At 43.6% G+C, this 25,155-nt stretch overlaps 1 protein-coding gene across 1 annotated transcript in view; it reads left to right on the forward strand.

The window, feature by feature from the left end:
* Window positions 1-25,155, forward strand: part of ATP10A (ATPase phospholipid transporting 10A (putative)) — a 124,143-nt gene that overhangs the window by 42,523 nt on the left and 56,465 nt on the right. Inside the window, exon 3 of the mRNA XM_079972429.1 lies at window positions 13,519-13,723. Within this exon, the coding sequence (XP_079828555.1) occupies window positions 13,519-13,723 (205 nt within the window). The remainder of the gene's footprint in view (window positions 1-13,518; window positions 13,724-25,155) is intronic.

Raw genomic sequence — 25,155 nt, forward strand, 5'->3', positions numbered from 1 at the left:
TACCTTGGTTTTCGAACAGCTTAGTTCTCAAACGTTTTGGCTTCCAAATGCCACAAACCCAGATGTGACTGTTTCGGTTTGCGAACTATTTTTGGAAGCTGAACGTCCAACGGGGCTTCTGCGGCTTCCGATTGGCTGCAGAAGCTTCCTGCAGCCAATCAGAAGCTGCACCTTGGTTTCCAAACGTTTTGGAAGTCTAACGGACTTCTGGAACGGATTCCGTTCAACTTCCAAGGTACGACTGTATACTAATATATTACAGTGTCTGAAATAAGCTATATAGAGGCATTGGCTGGCTTCATGGTTTTTCCCGCATGGTGATTTTTGCTGGCGCATGCTCTTGTGATTTGCTGCCCCTCTGCATGAGGCAGGGGATTGCTGAGCTAGCAGAGTTAAGAGGGGCTGCAGGAATCAAGAGAAGTGTTGGCTGCGCTACATTCCCCCCCCCCCCCCACACACACTGTGATTTTTGCATAAAACACACACACACATGTCATACCCTGGGTTACAGGCACTTCGGGTTGTGTTTTTTCAGGTTGCGGACCCCCGAAACCCGGAAGTACCTGAACAGGTTACTTCCAGGTTTCGGCGGTCGCGCATGCGAGGAAGTGCTAAATCATGCTTTGCGCATACGCAGAAGCGCCGAAGCGCAACCCACACGTGCGCAGATGCGGGTTGCGAACGCTGCGGGTTATGAACGTGCATCTCCCGCACGCATCACGTTCACAACCCAAGCGTCCACTGTATATTATGATTTGTGATTTGCCAGGTCAAAAATTATGAAACCGATACCATGATATGGATATCATGGGTAACCAGTTTTGGACCATATATCGCCCAGCCCTAGCCCACAGACTTGTCTCTTGTTTGTTAAAAAAGGGTGCTCATGACCAGGAAGGCTCAATAAAGCTTGAGGATGCCTCAGATTATCTGAATTTCCCAAAGGTTATTCTTTTGTTAGAGAGCATCTATAACGGCTAATATCTGTAACTGACTAGGTGACATTTCCTAAAACGCCAAAAGAAGTTGTTTACTGTCTGGCACTGAGCCTGGAAGCAGGGAGAAAATCAGTAGTTGTGTTTCAGTAAAAGTCTCTACCTTTTACTTTTTAATTTTTTTCATGTTCAAGGATAATGCCAAGATGATCTTCATATGTTAAGCAATATAAAATGTTGCAAATTGTTCTGGGTGAAAGGTGTTTTCTTTTCAGATGCTTTATCCCCTCCCGATTCTCTCTCTCCACTGTTCCAATAGTTTTTTTTCAAGGGCTGTACAATGAGTCCCTTGGCTGACAAAAGGGGAAAAAAGCGTTAAGAAAATAATTCCAGGCATCTAGCATTTTGTAAAAGCGAACAATTGTGTTATTTCATCCAAGACAAGGTAGTTAGTTTTGTAAATTGTACCTCCCGCTCCCCACACCCCAAGCAAAAAGACAGCAAATTATTTTCTTTATAAATCTAAAAAAAAAAAACAACTGAGTCACTCAGGTTTCTTAGGTGCGAATTCTCAGATCAAATTGAAGTCAGCTGGCTTTACAAAAGGAAAATTAGTACTTTCAGAGACTCAGAAAGCCATTTAATAGTGCGTTTAAGCCTTATTATTCCTACACACACCTTGTTTGCTTGATAGGTTAAATGTAAATTAACACCGAATTGCTTATCTTCTTTCCCTGTGGTTAATACCCAGGTATTTCTGAACAATGAAAAAAAAGGATTTCTTTAAAAACACTCTCATTTTAATACTGATACAAGAAATGGATGCAGTAACTTTAGTCTTATATAGTCATCCTGCTTTTTAATAAACTTTTTTTTCCCCCTGGCAAGTCTTTTATCTGATTAGAAAACCGATTCAGCCTTCTCCGATGAATCATGCATTCAGAGCACGTTGCAGTTTGTGTTGGAATAGAGAAATACACTTGACATGATGTAAATTTCTGAAGCTATAACTTCCTCTACACATTCCTCCTGAAAAGCCACAGCCCTGTTTCCCCCCAGCTTTTCCCACAGGTCTGGAGTCGAGAACTATTTTAGTATATGGTAGCCAGGAAATGTAATGAGCATGTCATGGCCACTTCTAGGAGCCCTATCAAGCATTACTGGGATGAATTTGTTGGTTTACAGGAGTCCAGTCCGGGGAAGCAGTGTAAGAGTTCAGGAATATCGGCCACACCGACCTTTGCTATTTAAAGACGTGTTTCAGAACACTGGAGATCAAAGAAAAGTCCCATGGACGGTTTTCACAATGAGGGGAAGTCAACAATGGGGCACCCATAGAACTCTATTGGGACTAGTGTTTATTTTATTTATTAATAGCTGATCTCGAGTTAGAAGGCGACAATGGGGAATGATCTTTGTTTTGTTCTTTAAAGGTAATGAAGCGCCTGAAAGTCTTTGTATCGGCCAAGTTTGGATAGATTGGCTAGTGTGCCACATTGGTTTTTTTAAAAAAAATGGATTTTGTGGTTGTGGACATCGTTGGGAATCTGAGGTGAGTTACCCACGCAGCGGAAGTTGTCCCCAGTTCCAGTCACCACACAGAGTTTACTGTTGCAGCGGATAAGGCTTCAGTAATACAGTTCTGGATGTTGATATATACAGCTAGCTTGTAGGCGTTGCAGTTATAGATACAGACAAGTAGAAAGTATTTCTGTTGCTCCAGCAATTTAAGATGTAGCAGAGTCTGACTCTTCTCAAGACTGACACAGCACAAGACCTTGAACCTACTGAGCTGACATGCCATAATCATATATATAGTCAGCACTGGGCCATTGCCATAGCAACTGGCTTAGCTTACCTAGCACCCATTGTCTTATTTCATCCATGGGGTGATTTAAGCTCATGAAGGAGCTTTCTCCATGACCAGTTCCTCTAACACACATGACCCTCCCCTCAGATTTTAATCCAGGTTGGTAAAGAATGGACAGATCCTGTGCTGGAGTTGTTAAGAGTATTGACCTGGGAGGCCAGGGTTCAAACCCCCACTCAGCTGTGAAGGTCACTGTGGATTTTGGACCACTCACTTCCTCTCAGCCTAACCTACCTCGCAGGGGTTTTATGAGGATGAAGTGAGGGAAAACCATGTGTGCTGACTTGAGCTCCTCTGAAGAAAGGTGGGGTATATATTCAATAAACACTCTTCCCGCCCTGTCCCTAACCAGATCCCAAACTCTCTCAAACTCTGTGCCATGCCCCTACCCAATCACCCCATTTATCTTATTGCTGTTGTTGCTTTGATGGCGGAGGCAAGGGGACAGGAAGCAACGGAAGGAAGTCTCACATCTAATTTGTGCCTAGTGAAATGAAGTTTTCCAAAGGGCTTTGCAAACATTGCAGTAGCTCCTGGAGAAATTGCATTTCCTGGCACCAGCAGGGAAAGAGACCTCTCTCCCGCTAGCCGCCGTTTGCCATCAAGGTGAGAGGGGTTTGGGGGACTGCTGAGTTTGTGGGAAGGAAGGGGTTTAATGGGCTCAGTCTAAATTCATTTTGGCTCGGAAATAAGCCGATCCGTTTCCTGGTTTGGGTGGAGAAATAGCTTGGCTTATTTCTGAGCTAACCGGATTAAATCAAGGGGGAGATTACTCATCCCCAGCATCAAACAGGATAAAGGAATAACATTAATAGAGGGAGATACCCCCCCACACCCACCTTTACCAGTGTAAATAATTACCTTTATTTTCAGCAATCCTACCTCTTGAAATAATAGAGTGAACGTTTTATTCTGGAATAGCGATGGGGTTACAGAATCGTGTCTGTGTGTGTGTTTGAAAATTTTGGATTGTTAAAAAAGTGACCCTGGAAGTGTGGCTTAATGTGCAAGTGAAAATATAAATTGTGTTCTTTTTCTTTGCATTATCGTCATCATCATTACTATTTGCTCCCAAGCTGATTTCAACTTAATTGTAGGGAACTGTAGGATACAGTTCATTTAAAGCCCCAGTACTGATATTTTATTAAGAGTAAGCCCCATTTATTCGCGTGGAACTTACTTCCTAATAAATGTGACTAGGATTTCAGTCTAATGATTTTCTCTTACCCCTTTCCTGTGAACTGCCCTGAGACCTCTGGGTATAGGGCGGTAAGGTAAAGGTAAAGGTACCCCTGCCCGTACGGGCCAGTCTTGACAGACTCTAGGGTTGTGCGCCCATCTCACTCAAGAGGCCGAGGGCCAGCGCTGTCCGGAGACACTTCCGGGTCACGTGGCCAGCGTGACATCGCTGCTCTGGCGAGCCAGAGCCGCACACGGAAACGCCGTTTACCTTCCCGCTGGTAAGCGGTCCCTATTTATCTACTTGCACCCAGGGGTGCTTTCGAACTGCTAGGTTGGCCGGCGCTGGGACCAAGCAACGGGAGCGCACCCCGCCGCGGGGATTCGAACCGCCGACCTTTCGATCGGCAAGCCCTAGGCGCTGAGGCTTTTACCCACAGCGCCACCCGCGTCCATAGGGCGGTATACAAATTTAAATAAATAACAGTATTTATATGAGTTGAATTTAAGACATGGAGTGTTTCAAGCAAAGCTTTTGTTGATTTTTATTTATTACACCGTTAAATTCTTCAGAGGTTGTTTTTCTGGCTGCAGTTTTCATTTCTGAAGGCCACCAGTGCTGGTATTTACCTCCCTTGGGTGAAAGAACAAAGCATTTTCCCTCTTTTGAAAGGAAGGCCAGTGTTGCTTCAAAAGATATCAAACAGGCAGTGGTTGGGTGGGGTTCAGGAACCTACTTGCACTTTGATTTTGAAGGGTGTCAGAGTCTTCTACGTGCCACTGAGGACCTGCTGAATAATGTGCTGGCGCATTATATTCAATGGATTTCTGTGATAACAAGAGAGTGGTTCTTCCTATATGTTGCTAAGCTCTTTGGATAGTCAGCTTTCTCTCTCTCTCTCTCTCTCTCTCTCTTGTTTAAACCTTGAGATTTACATAGCCTAAAACCAAAGCCCACCGTAAACTAAAATCAGGCTCTCATCTTTTATAGTACCCGAACACTGCAGAGAAGTACTTTAGGAGTGCTAAAAGCGAAATCCTAGTCAGCTCTTGAATTCTGAAGAATGTGCACATCTTCACTTCCAAATGAGTGATGAAGGCCAGTCAAGACAGCCTCACAATAGAATCAATTAGCTCAGTCAGCCAGGGCAGAAATTAATGGCTAGAACTTCTTTTTCTGTCTCTATTGTCCCTTGCTTTTATGATTGCGGGTTCATTTAACAGCGTTCAGGGTGAATGAAGAGAAAAGAATTGTAGCATACAAAGAACACACTTCAAAGCAGAGTTAGCCAACACGGTGCTCTCCAGATGGAATTGGACTACAACTCCCATCATGCTTGGCCATATAGGCCATGCTGGCCAGGACTGATGGGAATTGATGTACCAACAATATTGGCTGGGTGGGTAGCCTGCGGCCTTTCAGAGGTTGCTGCGCTCCCAACTCCCATCCTCCTTAGCCACCATAGCCAATTGCCATGGATGATGGGAGTTGTAGTCTAGCAACATCTGGACGGCAATGTTCTCCCCACCTCTGCTTTGAACTATGTTCCATTGAAACAAGCTGACTTCCTAACCTGTGGTTTGAAGCCGGCTTACTTCAGCTAAGCATAGCGAAGACTAACCACAGTTTGCCCACGTTCAGACATAATGTTAAGCTGTGGTTTGTCTCAAGCTTCTGAACTACTCTCAGCTAAACCGGAAGAGATGTGGGAAGGGAGACATGTAAGCTTTGTGCACCCAATAAGAAGCAGCTGTTTATTCCTGAGTCCAAACCAAGCCAAAGTATGTTTGCAGTGACACTGTGTGTGTGTGTGTGTGTGTGTGTGTACACCAATGGTTGCTGTGACTTTTCCTGATTAGTATAAACGTTTGTGTATGTGTCACCGCGTGCTACTCTGCAATGTCCAAAGAAGCTGTGAGTAGATAGCTGAGCCTTCCTCTTGTTTTGGCATGTGGTCGGTTTAATGAGTCTTTAGATTCCGGTACTATTTTCACTTGTGTGAAGGCATCCCCGGGTACTTCCTGCTGCAAGCAGTGCCTGATTGTGACAGCTACCAAACATGCAGGAATTTAAAAAGTCAGTTCGGCGGAAGCGTAGTGCTATGTGTGGAATATTGCTCAGCATGTAATATTTAAAACAATGGACTGCTCAAGGCAGCGTCTGTCATAGATGTTGCATTCACGCTAATGCAATTTTTATGTGGGTCGTAGGATGGCACTGCTGCAGTCATCCAGATCCCCCGCCCTCAGGTTGCTCCCAGGTAACCTGTTTATTTAGCCTTCATCCTCATTTTTTCCTTCTATTTAATGAGCATCCATTGTTTGTGGGGAGGCACTGCATCAACACCAATGTTATTCCACCCCTTCCAGGGCATTTTTCTGTCACTTTCCTTATTGCAGAAAGTCTGCTGTTTGGGGGAAGTGGATTGTTGTGCAAGAGCTCCAAATCAGTGCTAATTGTGCAATCTGAATTTTCCGGTCTGTGATTGAATCCCACCCGAAAATAGTGACACTCTGGAAGTGCCCTGAGTATCGGCAACATTCCGGGGTACAGGAATTGGTATCGCAATAGATACACTCGTGAAAATTGATTGGCATAATTTGCAGACCGTTTCATCCTTGGCCAAAAAAATGCCCTCTCGTTCAGTGTTTTTAGTGTAGGGTGTTGTGAAAAGGGTATTAAAATGTGCTAATTGTGTTTAAAAAAAAGAAATGGCACCCAAAGAGCAGATTGGACAAGTACTTCTTTCTTGCCCTTAAAATGTGATGTCTCACTCTTCTTATTTAAAAATAAAATAAAAATCTTTAAATGTCTGGGAATAGTACACTCATTCTTCTGAATTGCCTCCTTTTCTTTGTTCTCTGAATTTTATTTATTTTAGAGATTTACACTCTGCAGTTCAAGCACTTCTTAGGGTGAAATGACTGAGGAAACCCAACCATTCAGTAGAGGCCACAGCTCTAGCAACGAACTTGAACCAATGCACATAGTTGCCATCAAGTGCATGCACAGTATATGAACCTATGTCCCACATCCTTGGACTTCCTGCCTATCTACTGATTTTCAGAGTTGATGTAAACTGGGCCTCCACACGATCCCTGTATGTCCAGTTGGTGCCTGTCTCTTGAGCCACATTGGTTCTCAGTGGTGTTACGACTGTGGAAATAGACACCCTCTAATGCAGAATTGATTGTGTGGCGGTCTGTTTCACAAGGACTTCCCTTCACACGAATTACCCAGTGCACAAGGAATAGTGCCCATGCGCTCTACATATGATTACCATTGTGTGTGGGACAGTATATCTTCACAAGCCATTTACTTCAAAAGCTGCAGATGCCATGTTTCATTCATACAAAACATGAAACAAGCCCTGCTGGGCCAGTTTATCTAGTCCAGTGTTTTGTTTGCTACAGTGCCCAGCCAGATGTCTCTGGGAAGCTCCAAAAGAGAGATAATCAGGTTTATGATCAAAGCCCAAGGAGCACTTTTGCTAGTTATCTTCAGCCCCGCTCTGGATCCAGTTGTGCAGTATTCTTCTTTCCTTATTTGGCAAAGTGTGCTCCACATTTCCTCTTACAGCTGTCCTTTTAATGCCACTGCTACTGCAAAAAAAATTTTTAATGGCCCACGATTTGCAAACATACTAATTTAACCTGAGAATAGCGGAAAATATTATTGTTTTGCTGTTTTGTTTTACTTATTTGCTTGTTTTTATCCTGTATTTTATTCTGTGAACCGCCCTGAAATCCTATGATGAAGGGCAGTACAGTGGTACCTCTGGTTACATACTTAATTTGTTCCGGAGGTCTGTTCTTAACCTGAAGCACCACTTTAGCTAATGGGGCCTCCCCTTGCTGCCGTGCTGCCAGAGCACGATTTCTGTTCTCATCCTGAAGCAAAGTTCTTAACCCGAGGCACTATTTCTGGGTTAGCGGAGTTTGTAACCTGAAGCGTATGTAACCCGAGGTACCACTGTACCGGGTATATAAATCTAATGAATACAATATTTTATATGGTGCACACAGCTCTTTGCTAAGTGGTGCTGTCAGCATCTGCTTCTGAAATCGACCACTACGCTGTGCCTCTCTCCTCCCATTGGCTCTTGCATCCAAGAATGAGAACCAATAGCTGGGATGCAAGGCCAGGTGTGTCCTGAATCTGGGAGGAAACTGAGAGCTACAGTGTAAGAACATAAGAACTCTGCTGCATCCTACCAAAGGCCCAGCTAGCTCAGCAGCCCATTTCCCACAGTTGCCAACCAGATGCCAAAGGGAAGCTCACACACCACATGAGCACAACAGCCCTTTCCCACTCCTGTTCCCCAACAACTGAAGTTCAGAGCACTGTTCGCACGTAGCTGTCAATCACTTGCGACCAAGTAAAGATGCTTGGGTGCCAGGATGGTGCCTGACATCTCCACCATCTGGAGGTGCATGTCTGGGGATCCTTGGACCTTGACTGTTTTCACACACTAATACCCCATCCTGCAGAATTCATATCTAATCCGCACAATCAGAATGAATTTCAGAAACCAAAATGCTTTTTCTGTGCAGCCTAATCCATTAAGAAAAAGAATTAGGCATATCCCAATATTTATGTGGACTGCCCCTGGATCAAGTGCCTTTTTTCTTTTAAGTTGTCAGAGTTCTTAACCCAGCTCAAGGTTAGCCAGATGTTAAACTGAGAATCAATCACAGCCAGTCCATCGTTTGAAAAATAAGACTTTAGAGCTGTCTTGCCCCAAAGGGCAACTTTGGTGACTGTAACCTTGGTTTAAGGAGCCATTTGGTGCCTAGCTCATATATCCAAGTTTCTAACACTGGTTCAGAGGCGCGCTGGTACTGATCCTGGAGGTAGGATGCAGCCATCATGACGTGTAGCTGTTGGCAGACTTCTCCTCCATTAATTTCTCTAACCTGCTTTCAGAGCTGCCGTGAGTTGGTGGACATCGCCAGACCCTGTGGGAACAGGTTCCAAGGTTTATCTGTGTGCCGTGTAGGCGATGGGGAACCGGCAGCCCTCCAGAAGTTGCTGGACTCCAGCTCCCATCATCCCTGATGTTTGGACATCCTGGGTGGGCTGATGGGAATTGTAGTCTGACAGCCCCTGGAGGGCCCAGAGGTGTCCTGCCCCTGCACCATTATGGGAATAAGCACTTCTTGTTGTCTTGTCTGCATATTGTGCTATTCAGCTTTGTTGGGTGATCCTCAGTTCTAGTATCAGAAGAAGAAAGGGAGAAAAACATTGCATTGTAGTCAGCCTGGCTAAGCTACGCCAGATCAACATTTTACTTAACTACCCCTGCTTTCTCTTTCTTTCTGATGCCCCATTCCACTTTTATAGTTTCCTTTCAGTTTCTACAAATGGGCATTCAAGGCTGCACTTTCCTGCACATCCTCTTCCCCATCCTTCAGCGAAGGATATCACAGAGCTGTAACTCTGAAAGGTATGGTCAGTGAAGTCCTATGGTGAGCCTGGTGGTCAACAAAAGAGGTTCAAAGACTCTCTCAAGGCAAATCTTTAAAAATGTAGTTTAAACACCGACAACTGGGAAACACAGGTCTGCGAGCACTTCAGTTGGAGAACAGGCTATACCAAAGGTGTCATGGGCTTTGAAGACGCTCAAACTCAGGATGAAAGGGAGAAATGTGCTAAGAGGAAGGCATGCTTGGCAAATCCACACCGTGATCAACTCCCGTCTGGAAACCTATGTCCCCACTGTGGAAGGATGTGTGGATCCAGAATTGGCCTCCACAGTCACTTATGGACTCATTGTTCAAACCGTGTTTATGGAAGACAATCTTACTCAGCTACAAGTGATTGCCAAAGAAGAGGAAGAAGGTACAGCAAGGTTGCCAGGTTGGCCAATAAGTGGAGCTGTCAAACTCCTCTACAGCCAAATGTAGTCTTACAGTTCCCAAGGGCAAATTGTGCTCCTTGTTTTAACCCAGGTGTAACCTGGGTAGGCAAAGTTGAGAGAAAGGAAGTGGCATGTGGTGGTGCTTTTAACACTCTTTTTATTTTTTTAAAAAAGCACAGAATGTGCAAAAGCTGCACGGAGGCAGTGAATGGATTGCAGAGCAGATGTGGCGAGAACATAAAAGACCTAAGAATATCATTTTCCCATACTAGATCTGTGTCTGCATTTTTAGCGGAATGCCCACAGTGACTCTGGCTTTGTGATTTATGCTGCAGCACATTGTAACGGTATATTTTTGGCTACCTCGACTACGTTTCGCGTCCACAGAGTTATTCACATTTTGTCCTTATAAGGAATAATGATTCATAACCAGAGGAATTGGGAGCTATTTTATACTGGAACTTATTTATATCTTTTTAGGAAAATCCTACTCTCTTAGGTATTTCCTAAGGATGTTACCACATCACTTTGCTTGTTATTTGGGTGGAAATGTATGTTGTTGTTTTTATTGCCATGTCGCTCTGAATTTCCCTGATCCTTATCTGTCCTGGACCATGCGGCAGGCCAGGAGTTGTGCCTCCACAACTAGACTCTATCATAACTCAGATGGGGAACAGTCATTTGATACTAGAGAGATTCACCTCTGTTGACTGAGTTGTGGCTGTTCTCAACAATGGTGGAAAGATGGGGGGGGGGAAATCTGGGACTCACTGTCCTCTGCTATTGTTTGCTTTGGGCTGCTCTCTCTCTCTCTTAGGTCTTGGAGGAGCAAAAGTTAAGTGAGGTCTTTCAGCCTTTCTTAGCTTCCTTTGTTAGATATTTGAAGCTACAATAGGGCTAGCTTCTACAACAGGGCTTGAAAATTGTGACTAGCATCATCCCTGACCAGGGTTGATGGGAACTGGAAGCCAACAACCTCTGGAAGGCACTAGGGCTGGGCCATGTATTGTCCGAAACTGGTTTGAAGTCCCTATCGTGATGTTGCTTTCATAATTTTTGACCTGGCAATATATCACAAATCATGGTTTGTGGTTGTGCAATGCAAAAATCACAATGTGGGAAAAACCGTGAAGCCAACCAATGCTTTTCTTGATTTTTCTAGTCCCTGTTAATTCTGCCAACTCCTCATGCAAGGGGCAGTGAATCAAAAGAGTAGGCACTGGCAAAAATTGCAATGCAGGGAAAACCGTGAAACCAATCAATGCCTCAAGGTAGCTCCATCTAGACATTGTGATATATTGGTATCACAGTGTTTAGCTGGTGGTATCTCACAGTGTTGAAAACCAGGTATCATCCTAGAAGGTGCACAGGTTCCCCATTAGTGCCTTGCATTAATGCCTTCCTTTCTATATGTGTCTTTTTTGTGCTTAAAAGAAAACAATTCAAAATTCTGCTCCCACGTAAATCAATTCTGTACCAGCAAATGCTCAGTTATTATGCAAATAGTTTTGGAGCAGGGACTTTTGCTAAGTATCTCTGTGGAGCACTGAAACTCCACCCCACAACTATCTGGAGTCCTCCAGTTGCTGGGATTAGCTAGGCATTGTTTAGATTCTTTCAAGTCTGTCTCTGCAGCCGTATGGGCTAGAATTGTGCTATTTGAAAATGCTGTGCCTAGTACTTACATTCCATGCCTTTTCTACACCTCTACAGAACCACAGGATATGCTCAGAACTGGAATGTATGTTTGGCAGCTGCTTCTTATTTAGAAACATGCCAAAGCGCTAGGCTGAAATACATTCCTTGGTTCCTCACATCTCCTCTATTAATCTTTCTCTCCTGTGTGCTTTCGCTGAAATATATGCATATAAATCTGTTCAGGAAACATGCCTCTTCCTCTTCATGCTGTGCCTGTCGTGGTGCTTTGCCTTAGATATTTTTTTTGTACTGGGACATAAAGTCTCAACTCTACACCTCCAACTTAACTACTTTATCAGTAGGTTTCCAAGACTCTTCCTGAGTGTCAGCTGTGTTGTAAGTCAGCATAGTGGCCAAGTAAATTATGGATAGCTTTCTCTTTTTTCTTTAAGTTCATAAAACTATAGATGGGAGAGTCAGGGAACTGGTTTCTCACTCCTGAAACCCGCTGCACTGCTGGCATGTAATATTTGGACTTGCAACAGCACGGTCGCATTGTGCTGTGTATTCCCCATGCTGTATATCTCTTTGGAAATTTGCTTTTCTGAGCTCTCTGTAGTTGAACTGACCCAGTACAATTCAGCTTACAGACGTTTCAGAAACGAGACAGCTGGTACAAACCTACTGGCATATGCTTCCTGCCAACGCTTCCTGATTTGCCTTCAGCCCATGTTTGGTACACCTGTCTAAGAGTGCAGAAGGAGCTGGATTTTAGTTCTGGAGCTTTCAGGGTGAATGCAGTCTAAACAAAGTATAGCACACCCTCAAGGGGCGTGGGGGGTGTGCAACTGGCTAATGGATGGACTTGGACTTACCCAAGTGACAGATCGCAGGTTGGACCAACACCGGGGTGTTCGTGTTGTTATTTGTTGATGTTGAAAGAGAGGTTAAAGCCTTAAAATGTCTTATCCAAGGAGCTTCCTGAGCAGCAGCCATAAAGTAAGAAAATGTGGTCAGGTAAAGTAGAATTAGAAACCTGAAGCCAAAGAAGTGGCTAGGTCAGTTCGGAATAAGGTTTGCGCTTCAGTGTTCAACTCCTTTCCTCTGCCTTTTGTCCCTCGTGGCCGTTTAGGATTCCGTGTCACAAAGCTGAAGTATCAATGTAAAAAGGTAAAGGGACCCCTGACCATTAGGTCCAGTCGTGACCGACTCTGGGGTTGCGACGCTCATCTTGCTTTACTGGCCAAGGGAGCCGGCGTACAGCTTCCGGGTCATGTGGCCAGCATGACTAAGCCGCTTCTGGCGAACCAGAGCAGCGCATGGAAACGCCGTTTACCTTCCCGCTGGAGCGGTACCTATTTATCTACTTGCACTTTGACGTGCTTTCGAATTGCTGGATGCCTCAACTGGCAGAGTTCTTGCTTATGTGCAACTCTCCAAAAGCACAGGAGGCCTCCCAAGGTCTAGAGCTGGTGTCTGTATGCGGCTTGGGTTCCCACGTTTACATTTTTCAAATGTGTTCCTTACATCGTCTCTTTTTCCTGCTTTGTTCCACCTTTCATGCTGCTACCCTGGCTGTGGGCATTCTGTGCTTTAGGTTCTTTCTCTCTGGGTCCTGTCCCATCATTCTAGCTCTGTAGCTACATTTCTCCCATTTCTTATTTCCATAGTGCCTGTATGATTTTTTTTTTTTTTAAATATTTTATTAATATAAATTCTCATTTTAAAAAAAAATGTAACAAAAGTTTTCACTTGTTCTGTTACCTTCTGTAGCAGACATAACAGTTTTAATCCCAAACTGACAAGCAACCCTCCTCACAGAAGTTGGACTTCGAACATTTCCGATGTGCTTCGTTCCTTGGGTATTGGTGTGTCTGTGAACCAATTGGTGTGAGAGGCTTCACTGCCACAAGCACAACGCAACACAGATGGAAGTCTGCCCATGTAACAAGTTGTAGTCTCTCAGGAGCTTTTGCCAGCTAGGCTGTACTTAGAAAACATTTCAATGCATTTCTTGTAAACATTTCTTGGCCAGGATTGAAAGGAAATACACCACCAGATACTGGAAAGAAGTGAAAGTCGGAGATTTCATCCAGCTGCGTTGTAATGAAATCATCCCTGCTGATATCTTGCTGCTTTCTTCAAGTGACCCCGACGGTCTGTGCCACATTGAAACCGCTAATCTGGATGGGGAGACCAACTTGAAGCAGAGACAAGTTGTAAGAGGATTTTTAGAGCTGGTAAGTTTACATATATTTTATATTGCTCTTTAACTGGTTTTTGGTAGTGTTTTTTAAAAAAATGTTATATTGCTGTTCTTTTTAAACTGTGCGCTGCTTGGAGATTTTTGACATACAGTGGTACCTCGGGTTACATACGCTTCAGGTTACATACGCTTCAGGTTACAGACTCTGCTAACCCAGAAATAGTACCTCGGGTTAAGAACTTTGCTTCAGGATGAGAACAGAAATCATGCTCCGGTGGCGCGGCAGCAGTGGGAGGCCCCATTAGCTAAAGTGGTGCTTCAGGTTAAGAACAGTTTCAGGTTAAGAATGGACCTCCGGAACGAATTAAGTACTTAACCTGAGGTACCACTGTATTAAGTGGTGTAGAAACGCTTTTTAATGAAAAGAATGTTTAATTTCATTCAGTGCCTTAAAATAAATGGTGCTTGTCAGTTGCTGGAAACCACAGGAGGGGAAAGTGTGCTTGAATCCTGCCTTCCTGTTTTCACAGGAAGTTGGACTGGATAGGCCATTGGCCCCATCTAGCAGGCGATTCTTTCGTTCTTGCCTTCTCTCGTTCTTGTCAGTGTTACAGAGCAAGAACTACTTGTTCCAGCAAACTTGATGTTCTAACTCCCATCAGCCCCAAACGTAAGAGCTTGCTGGATCATGCCAATGACCCACTTGGTCCAGCCCCCTGTTCCCACAGTACAGGCATAGGCAAACTCCGGCCCTCCAAATGTCTGGGACTACAATTCCCATCATCCCTAGCTAACAGGACCAGTAGTCAGGGATGATGGGAATTGTAGTCCCAAACACCTGGAGGGCTGGAGTTTGCCCATGCCTGCCATAGTAGCTAGCCAGATGCTCACAAGAAGCCGGAGAGCAAGACCTGAGCGCAACAGCACTCAGCCCATTAAAGAGCCAGAGATTCCCCATCCTGGATTTAGACCATCCTGACATGCAGAAGAAGAAGAAGAGTTTGGATTTGATATCCCACTTTATCACTATCCTAAGGAGTCTCAAAGCAGCTAACAATCTCCTTTTCCCTTCCTCCCCCACAACAAACACTCTGTGAGGTGAGTGAGGCTGAGAGACTTCAGAGAAGTGTGACTAGCCCAAGGCCACCCAGCAGCTGCATGTGGAGGAGCGGAGACGCGAACCCGGTTCACCAGATTACGAGTCCACCTCTCTTAACCACTACACCACACTGGCTCTGCAGGGCAATACTATTCATGTCTATTCAGAAGTAAGTCTCATTGAGTGGCATGGGACTTCTAAGCTAGCGTGCATAGGTTGTCCTCATGTGCTGCCAAGGCAGCATGCACAAACAGACACACCCATGGCATTAACCTGGGCTTAAGGCTTTGAGAAATCTTGACAGTCCCTATAAACAACGCCTGAGAGTCTCGTCCAAGCATTAAAAACAACTCCACCTTGCTTTCATGGATTTATGCCCATTTCTTGTGACAAAGCCTCTAGGGTTTCTCTTTGTTTTGGTTGATAAAATATTCACTTTGTACGGATTGTGGGGCTCTGAGGTCTCCTGGAAGCTGGATTATGAAATCCCACCATCGATCTACGTGGAGGCATGCAGACACTGCATATCTGTGGCCGTGTTCAGCTCTCTTTTTTGCGGATCAGGACCACAGCTCAAAGAAAACAGAATTGCAGATTCAAAGAATTGTAGAGTTGGAAGGGACCCAAGGGTCATCTAGCCCAACCCCCTGCGATGCAGGAATCTCCGCTAAAGCATCCATGACAGATGGCCATCCAACCTCTGCTTGAAAACCTCCAAGGAAAGAGTTGTCCACCACCTCTCATGGCAGACTGTTCCACTGTTGATCAGCTTTTACTGTCAGAACATTTTTCTGTATGTTTTGTCGGAATTTCCTTTCTTGTATCTTGAAGCTATTAGTCGTAGTCTTACGCTCCAGACTAGCGTTCGAAACTCCCATTGTTCTAGGCGCATTTTGCGACAGGGAATTTCATCAGCGTGAGCAGTCTCTGAGCTCTGGGCGCAGTACAGCGCCTAAGATTTCAGATTAAAACTGAAGAGTGGAAGGAGGAGATTTTTCTGCCTCCCCACTTCCAGCTACTCTCTGAAGACTGGAGAAGAGACCCTCTTAAGACTATTAGGAGGGTGGGCAAGAGAAGGACTAGACCATGTGAAAAATGAACATAATGTTTTAGATGCAGTTCATTCATTTTCAGCTTTGAATTCTTGTTATTTAAAAAAAAAAAAAGTGTGTAGACATTCTGTTGTTGCGCCCATAACCTAGGATAAAGGTTTCATTTAGCTCCTAGCTTCTGTATCTCAGTTTTTAACAGTGCTCCAGAGCAGGAGAAAACAAGCTTATTCCCTCTTCCACATGACAGCCCCTTGAAGATGGCTATCATATCTCCTCTCAGTCTCCTCTTTTTCTTAACAAGAGGTCAAAAGGTTTCCACAGGAGCACATTAGATCAGCAGCTGAATATCGGGAAAGGGCCGTTACGCTGCTTACGTGGCCACAACTTGCTTTGGCGAACATCACAGACCTAGGAATGTTGTTTCACGAGGAAACAAAAGAATCTATTATGCTGCGTCCTATAGCAGTCATGTTTGGTCACATGGCCTATCACAAGTCAAGGGGCAGCGTGGTTTTTAGAAGAACCCCCCCATTTAAGATATCAAAGAGTTTGTCACAGGGCTGCTGCATTCATTACACTCGAAGGGCACCAGCTCAAGTGCTTAGAAAACTATTAAACCGTTAGCCTTTGTCTCTAATGTTTTCAAGAAAGAGATGACCCTTCAATCAGGTTAATAAGCACTTCCGAGAGTCACTGGAGATACAGGTCTGAGCAGGGAATGCAATATATATTTACGTATTTGGCCAAGCAGTTATAAATATTAAAACTTTCACTTGTATCTAGAATTACATAAATGCAGTCGGATTGATTCGTAAGAACACAGCCAGCCAGAGGGAGCATCTCTCTCTCTTCGCCTTCCTGCCACATGGAAGGCAGCAGACAGCGATCTCATTGACCCCTGGAGTTGTGAACACTGTTCATTACATATTTCCTGGTCATATATTCTGAAACCGTTATTGTGATGTGGACTTGAAACCGGTTTTGGACAAGGCATCGATACATTGCCCAGCTCTATTTCATATAATAGAAGGGGAAGAAATGGAGGCAGTGAGAGATTTTACTTTCTTGGGCTCCATGATCACTGCAGATGGTGACAGCAGACACGAAATTAAAAGACGCCTGCTCCTTGGGAGAAAGGCGGTGGCAAACCTAGACAGCATCTTAAAAAGCAGAGACATCGCCTTGCCAACAAAGGTCCGTATAGTTAAAGCTATGGTTTTCCCAGTAGTGATGTATGGAAGTGAGAACTGGACCATAAAGAAGGCTGATCGCCGAAGAATTGATGCTTTTGAATTATGGTGCTGGAGGAGACTCTTGAGAGTCCCATGGACTGCAAGAAGATCAAACCTCTCCATTCTGAAGGAAATCAGCCCTGAGTGCTCACTCGAAGGACAGATCGTGAAGCTGAGGCTCCAATACGACTAAACAACAACCAGGGTCCATACTGGCAGTAAGTAGTTGGGCTGCCTCAACACTGTCGTTCTACCAAGTTTCAACGTCACCCTTATTGCTAGTTTTGTCTTTTTCAGAATTGGCCTCCCTCTGGCTAAGGATTTTTCATACACCAAACCAATTTCACACATGCGCATACACACACAAGAGTGTGGAGCTTAAGGATTTACTAAGCCCAAAATCTGAAGAAGTACATCACCTAATCAGCAGCGCCTTTACTGGCAACCGGAGATTATGGTCTATCTTCTAAATAGATATTTATTGTTCCGCAAGCTTACATAGTCTAAACGCAATGAATAAATGCATTTAAAAAGAGAGAGAGAGATCCAGCAGAGAGTGTGAAACCTTCCTGCAAATCGCCAGTGTCATAACATGTATAGAAAAGCTGAGTCTTGGGTAGAATGAGCGGTATTCAATAAAGTTTTACTTAAAAGACCCACTGACATTAATGAACATGCCTGGGTTAGGCCTTTGGCTGATTAATATTCTGCAGCCTTTTAAATGTGTCTGTGGGATGCGGGTGTGTTGTCATTGTTTTGCTGTTTTGTTTTAATTACTTACTTGTTTCTATACTGTGTTTTTTTCTGTGAACCACCCTGAGATCTTATGATGAAGGGTGTTAAAACACATAATAAAAATATTAATAGGCCTTCTTTGAGTATATATAGATATAAAGTACAACAAAAGTAGTAAGTATAACCAATATAAATGCATGCACAAATAGAAAAATTAAAATGAAGATACAATGGGGAGGGAAACCTAAAAGCTAAGCCTTTGGTTCAAATCTCTTTGGTGGCACGAATTAGGCAAGCAGCCCTTTCTCTTTGTGTCTCCTGTTTGTAATATTAAAAAATTGTAATACTGACTTGAGTTAAAGGACTGTTGTTAGGATTACTGAGATTATTCAAGTTCAGTGTTTTGAACATTCAAAATGTGTTTTATGGGTTGGATCCAGACTTCAGTCCTGCTAGTAGGAGCATCTCCCCACACTGTTGAGTATTATGAGGTGTCGGAGGTAGAACTGTGGGTGACACTGTGGTCCAAACCACTGAACCTTTTGGGCTTGCCGATCAGAAGGTTGGTGGTTTGAATCCCCATGATGGAGTGAGCTCCTGTTGCTCTGTCGTGGCTCCTGCCAACCTAGCAGTTCGAAAGCTCACCAGTGCAAGTAGATAAATAGGTACCACTGCGGTGTGAAGATAAACGGTTTTTTCTGTGTGCGCTGGTTTCCGTCACTGTGTCCCATTGCGCCAGAAGCGGTTTAGTCATGACCTGGAAAGCTTTCTGTGGACAAACGCCAGCTCCCTTGGCCTGAAGCGAGATAAGCGCTTAACCGTCCAGGCATCCTTTACCTTTATCCTTTACCTGCAGGAGGAGGGGGAAATTGGCAAAAGTCACATTCCCCCTTCCACAATGGGATCCCTCCCCTGGATCCTAAGCTGTCTGCAAATGGAAGGGGCCTGTCAACAGAAGATGATGTCTGGATCCGACCCATCAAATTAAAAACATCATAACCAGTGCTTTTTTTCAGAGGGTAATCAAGGGTACACAGTACCGGCAGCTCGTTCTGTTGTTGTTAAAAAATGTGGCACTGACTGCAACAACTTCATGGTGAGTACCGGAACCTGTTTTTCTAGGAAAAAAGCACCGATTATAACCCTGCTTGTGTGTGAATGCTTTTGTTGTGTACCCTGCTGAACGGTAAGCCACAGTCTGGTCACACTGTGAAACCTAGCATACAGCCAATCATAATCATCATTCACAAAAACCAAATCAAGATGATGGGCCAATAATCAACCCAGTTTAAAAACCAGTCAGGTCAGATGGCTTTGTTTGTTGTGAAGCAAATGTTGTGTTTTAATGAAAAATTCCTCATTTTTCTGTAAGGGCTGGTGAGTACAGAGAAGCCATAATAGTTCCTCACAGAGAGGAAAACTACAGTGGCGTGAGGAAAAACAGTTTTCTTTCAGTAATGCGAATCCATGCTTGTTTCTGGCCTGCCTTGATTTTATCGATTCATTTGTGGAATCCTGCGGATGCGATTGTTACAGTGCGCTGCTGGGATGCTAATAAATATAGTTTCTCCGTCAGAAACAGATCTAATCTTTTTCCTAGCGAAGTTTGCTGCCTGTAATTACATGTCCCTTGTTGATACTCAACCAATGAAAGTAGTCACTGATGCCAGGCACAGTTTTAATTTCATAAACTGTACTGGCCAGTTCTCCAACCTCTCAGAAAATTCCATTTGAATATATAAATATTGTGTACAACTTTGCCTGCCTGGTAGGTTTGCAAATAAGAGACCACTCAAAGAAATTGAGGGGGGAGGGGGAGAGAGAGATATTATGTGCATAATTGCAGTTTAAGGATCTGATGTTCTGGAGTCCAGTCAATTTTTGAAGTGCTGTTGCTGGGGAGCTGAGTTTACAGCTCTCTTTCCTTACCTCGCCAAGAATATTTTTTTGGGGGGGGCGAGGAGCCGAAGTTCCAACAAAACAAAACAAAAAAGAACCATAGTTAACAAGTAGCCTTTATTTCAAGTTAGTTATGTAAGGAAATATTTAGAAATGGTTTAATTTAGCATGAACAGAATCAACTCTGTTTTAAAAGTTTTTTTAATAATAATAATAAAAAAGATTAAGAATATGAGGAGACACCCACAAGAAAAAACAAAACCCTAATAAAAAAGCCCCAGGATTTAGGGCCCATTTGCACATACAGTTGGCCTATATTGAACCTGTATCACCTACACCCAACGTTAGGCTTCGCTAATAATAATAACAATAAAAATAAAAATATAAAATATAAATTTATTTATTTATGTATTTATTTATTTATACATACCCCTCCCATCTGGCTGGGTTTCCCTAGCCACTCTGGGCAGCTTCCAGCAAAATATTAATATGGGGGGGGGAGCATTTGTTTGAAAGCACCGTTGTGGGGAAATCAGCTTTCCTAACAATGTAGCATGTGTCGAGGTGGGGGGACAGGGGACCTCAAACTGTGAAGTAGCCTGCAAGTATAGCCATTTGCAGACTGTTACTAGAGGGTTCCAAAACTGAGAGAGAAAGCATTGGGAATTATTGTGCTTGGATCCAAAGGGGTTCTCTGAAGAGACACAGGCAAGAGAGATGCTATTTAAGAACCTTGTTCTGTGGAAGCACTGAACTGCACCACTGCACCTGCAGCCAGTTTTCATTCAAATAAACACAGGTGCATATATATATATATATATATATATATATATATATGAGAGAAATGAGGGAGGTAAAGAGGACAGAGATGAATAACTAAACTTACTAAAGCTTGTTTCTGTATTTTACTTATTTAATTACCCCATTCGTACCCCATTTTTCCTTCAAGAAGCTTGAGATAATGTAGGTGTTTCTCTCCACCCTCATTTTAATCTCACAACAACCCTGTGAGGTAGGTTAGGCTAAGAGATAGTGACTGCTAAGTGCAGTACAGGGGTGCCAACTTGAATAAAATAATGGGGGGCAGATTAGCCCCACCTTGCATAATTAATCACATGATGCTATTCATTCACACCATTTGAATGGCAATGGCCACCAACTTGGTGGGGGATGGCCCCCTCAAATATTTTATTGGGGGATCCCCAAGACCCCTCGGCCCCTAGGAGTTGGCGCCTATGGTGCAGCATTTCCTAAACTTGGGTTTCCAGCTGTTTTTGGACTACAACTCCCATCGTCCCTAGCTAGCAGGACCAATGCTCAGGAGAGTGATGGAAATCGTAGTTTCAAAACAGCTGGAGACCTAAGTTTGGGAAACACTGACCTACTGGATGGCGATCAAAACTCAGGCTTCCTAGTTCATCACTCTAACCCAGTTGTGAAAGACCTGTGGCCCTCCAGATGTGTTAAGAGTACGACAACATCTGGAAGACCACTGGTTTCCTGTGCCTGCCCTAGCCATTTCACCAAACCGCTTTGATTTTAGAAATTTATTAACAGGAGTATGTTCTTAGAAGAAGCTCGTTACTAGGCTGCTAGAACCATGATCTTCAAGAGACGAGCGTTCCTTAATTAAACAATTGGTTTTATTATAATCTGCTCAATATTATATGTGTGGAAATTATTCCTTTTCAGGAACTGCACTGACTAGTTCATCTTCAGAGTCACACTCAGGTCTGACTCAGACAGTTACAGCCCACGGGGTGTTCTCCCTGCGAAGGGAAAGTCTTAAGCACTGACGTTAGGCTGTGGAAATAAGTGAAATGAACAGTTGAATGTTCAGGGAACATGAGAACAAATTCTAATGAATAGCAGAAATTTGAAGAATGCAGACGGGATATTTATAGAGTAGAACAAGTTCAAAGACACTCATTTGGAAAAGGTAGACTGTGAAGCAGTTATATGAGCAGAACCAAAATACAATAGTGTTCAATGTGACTTTTGCCTGAGTGGAGGGGCTTTGGTGAGATCAGAATGTTGCTTTGTTCGAGACCCTTCACATATTACTCACAATGAAGGGATATACTAGGGAGTGGGGCTGTGCTCCTGGCCCCATCTTCAAGTGCCCGTGGGTCATGGTGGTTGTCTGCAAAGAAGAACCCAAGCACAAGCAACTGGCCTAGGCTTCTATGCAACCTTATTCTGAAGCTAGTGCTGTTAGGCGGCTAGATGTCCACAGTTTTGATGTCCATGTTGAAGCAAAGGTGATAAGGTTTGTGTGGAGCCAAAATATGAGCATGATTGCGCACCTGGCAGTGGCGGGTGGTACCTAGGGACTCCGCAGGCAGAGGGGTCTGGTGGCATGCAGCCCCCCTCAATTTTGTATTACTGGATCAAGTTGAATGAATTAACAAACCGTTTTAGCTTAAGTAAATAAGCACATAATTGCTACTGTTCTGAATTCTGTCCTGCTATTACAGTGGTACCCCAGGTTACATATACTTCAGGTTACATACACTTCAGGTTACAGACTCCGCTAACCCAGAAATAGTGCTTCAGGTTAAGAACTTTGCTTCAGGATGAGAACAGAAATCGTGCTCTGGTGGCACGGCAGCAGGAGGAGGCCCTTTAGCTAAAGTGGTGCTTCAGGTTAAGAACAGTTTCAGGTTAAGTACGGACCTCTGGAACGAATTAAGTACTTAACCTGAGGTACCACTGTATCTTACATTGCGGGTCATGCAAATAACTGTTCCAAATAATGCTTTTTATAGGGTAGGGTAGGGGGCTCTGAGAATGAGTTTATAGAACCAAGGGAGCAGCAGTCTGAAGGAGCTAGAACAATGTACACATTTTGCTCTCATTAGCCGGCTGTGGAGAGACAGAACTGGCACAAATTCAAACATATTTTCCCCACAGAAGCCTCTCCTAAATCAAATTTGTCCAAATATACACTTAGAGCTTGCCACTAGCTTTAAAAACTCTGCTTTGGGTCACCGGCAGGCCCTCCAACAGCCTTCAGAGAGAGGCCACATGTTCTTGAACACTGTCAGCTCTTTAAATCCCAGTGAAGTCAGTGGGGTTTCAGCTGCACAGCATTGCCACAATCAGTTGGGTGTGTGTATGTGTATTTAAGAAAATATTGTGATATCTTTATTTTTATATACTGCAGAGAACTAGGGATGTAAATATTTTCCACCGGTATAGGTTAAAGTTTTCAAAACACTATAAATCATTCTTATGAAACCTGACTGGAGCAAGCAGGGAATAGATCAGCCCTGCTGCTCTTCCTGGCGTGGCTGACAAAATATTTCCAGCTCGCATAAAACATTCCATAAGCAATTACTGAGGGTGTGGCGGCCAGGCCAGCTGCCCTGTAATACTGAAAACACATGGGTCCATCTTTCACGGGCTTAGGCAGAGAGAACTGGAAACCTTTGCTGCGACTTGAATGCAAGAGGAGCTGGATAATGTTTAGCGCAAGGGTGGCCAACAGGGTGCCCTCCCTCCCAGCTTGCATGGCCAAGAGCAGAGGGCAAATGGGAGTCGCAACCCAACATCTATAGGGCACGCTGTAGAAAAGAGAATGCAGGACGTATGCACAATTTTCTGTATGACTTGCTGCCCTAAGGATTCGGCAGCCTGCTGTAAATACAGTCGTCCCTTGGGAATCAAACGGAATCCGTTCTGGAAGTCCGTTTGACTTCCAAAACGTTCGCAAACCAAAGTGCGGCTTCTGATTGACTGCAGGAAGGTCCTGCAGTCAAACAGAAGCCACGGAAGCCCTGTTGGACATTCAGCTTCCAAAAAGAGTCCACAAACCGGAACACTCACTTCCGAGTTTCCAGCGTTCGGGAGCCAAAACATTCGAGAACTAAGCTGTTCGGAAACCAAGGTTCTACTGTACTGTAGTACTAATTGGGGTGGAGTGTGACTGGCAAGCTAGGCAAAGCCAAGCGGTTTTCTTTCCTCCTCCGCCCCCCCCCCATGTTTTTTTATTGATTTTCAAACAATTTCACAAATTCCTTTCCATTTCAGTACAATATTCCCTTAACATTTTGACTTCCCATCCTTACTTCCATGATGTTTCTGTTCAAATCGTTCACCTACTGCCATAAATGCAGTATTTTTTTCCTATGACATTATACAGGGGTCAGCAAACTTTTTCAGCAGGGGGCCGGTCCACTGTCCTTCAGACCTTGGGGGAGGGGCAGACTATACTTGTAGGGGTCAGAAGCCCCCAGAAGGGGGTTCCATGTATAAGATAATGCAGAGACAGAGTCTTGGTCTATTTCATCTTGCCTGTTAAGAATGAAGGCACAAGGTGCTTACACTGACAAGGGGGTAAATGAGGATTTGAAGTTAGTGGTAGTCATATGTAAAATTTGTCCACTCTGTCCCACTTTCATGCTAATGCTGAAGATTTGATTGGTGAACTTCATGCAATTCTGTGTGTGTGGCAACTTTGCAAATCCTAGGGATGGAAAGATATTTCGATTTCAGTTCTCATAGTATCTCAATTTCCCCCGTTTTAAATTCAGCTCCCCACATTTTGCAGCAGTATTTGGATTTTAAAAAGAAATCCGCACAAAAATTTGTAAGCATTATAGTGAGATTTTTTCCTAACAAACACATTTTCATATGCAGTTGCAACTAATGGAATGTGTGCAACATGGGAGGGGTTTTTCTAGGAAAAGTTTTCTTGTTACTTTGTTGGATGTTGTTTACATAATCTTATTATATTTATAGATCTGAAATGTTGCTTTTTGTATGTTATTATATTCGCTGTTTTGTTTTGCCGTGTTATTAGGAAATTCTTTTCGCACTGTTTGGTTTTGAAATGCCTTGTTTTTGGTTTTGAAATGTCTTTGTTGTAAGCTGCTTTGAGCATTTGTGTGTGTGTGGAAAAGCAGCATACACACAACATGAATGAATGTACAATTTTTACAAGCAGTTTCCCATAATACAATGCATGTTTGTAGATTATTTTCACTGGCATCTTCATTTTTATGTGTTTTTATTCCATTTTTTATATTGCATTTATAAGCATTTTTGTAAACGTTAATTGTAGAATTGCAACATTTGGATATGTGCAAATTTTGAAGGATAGCTGTGTTTCGATTTTCATGTTTTGGAATGTGCACATTTGAGAGATTTAGATACGTACGGAATCAAAATTATGCTCCATCCCTTGTTATGACTGTATGAAAACTAATGAGCTAGTAGATTCAAGAACATCATTTCATGGTTACACAGAGAGGCCAAAAGCTCAAAAGCAAATTAGCAAAGAATGTGAAATGTTCTTTTCACTCAAGATTTTGTCAGAAACATCTGAACCTCCTTCCTTCTCCCCCAACTAGCTGTGTTTCCTATAGCGATTTGGAATGTGTCTGACACTTTACAGCAGCTCTCGCTCATCCCTGGAATAAACTTGTGAAGTAATTTGTTAAATAGT

Source organism: Podarcis cretensis, assembly GCF_951804945.1.
Source record: "Podarcis cretensis genome assembly, chromosome: 4".
Classification (NCBI taxonomy): Eukaryota; Metazoa; Chordata; class Lepidosauria; order Squamata; family Lacertidae; genus Podarcis; species Podarcis cretensis.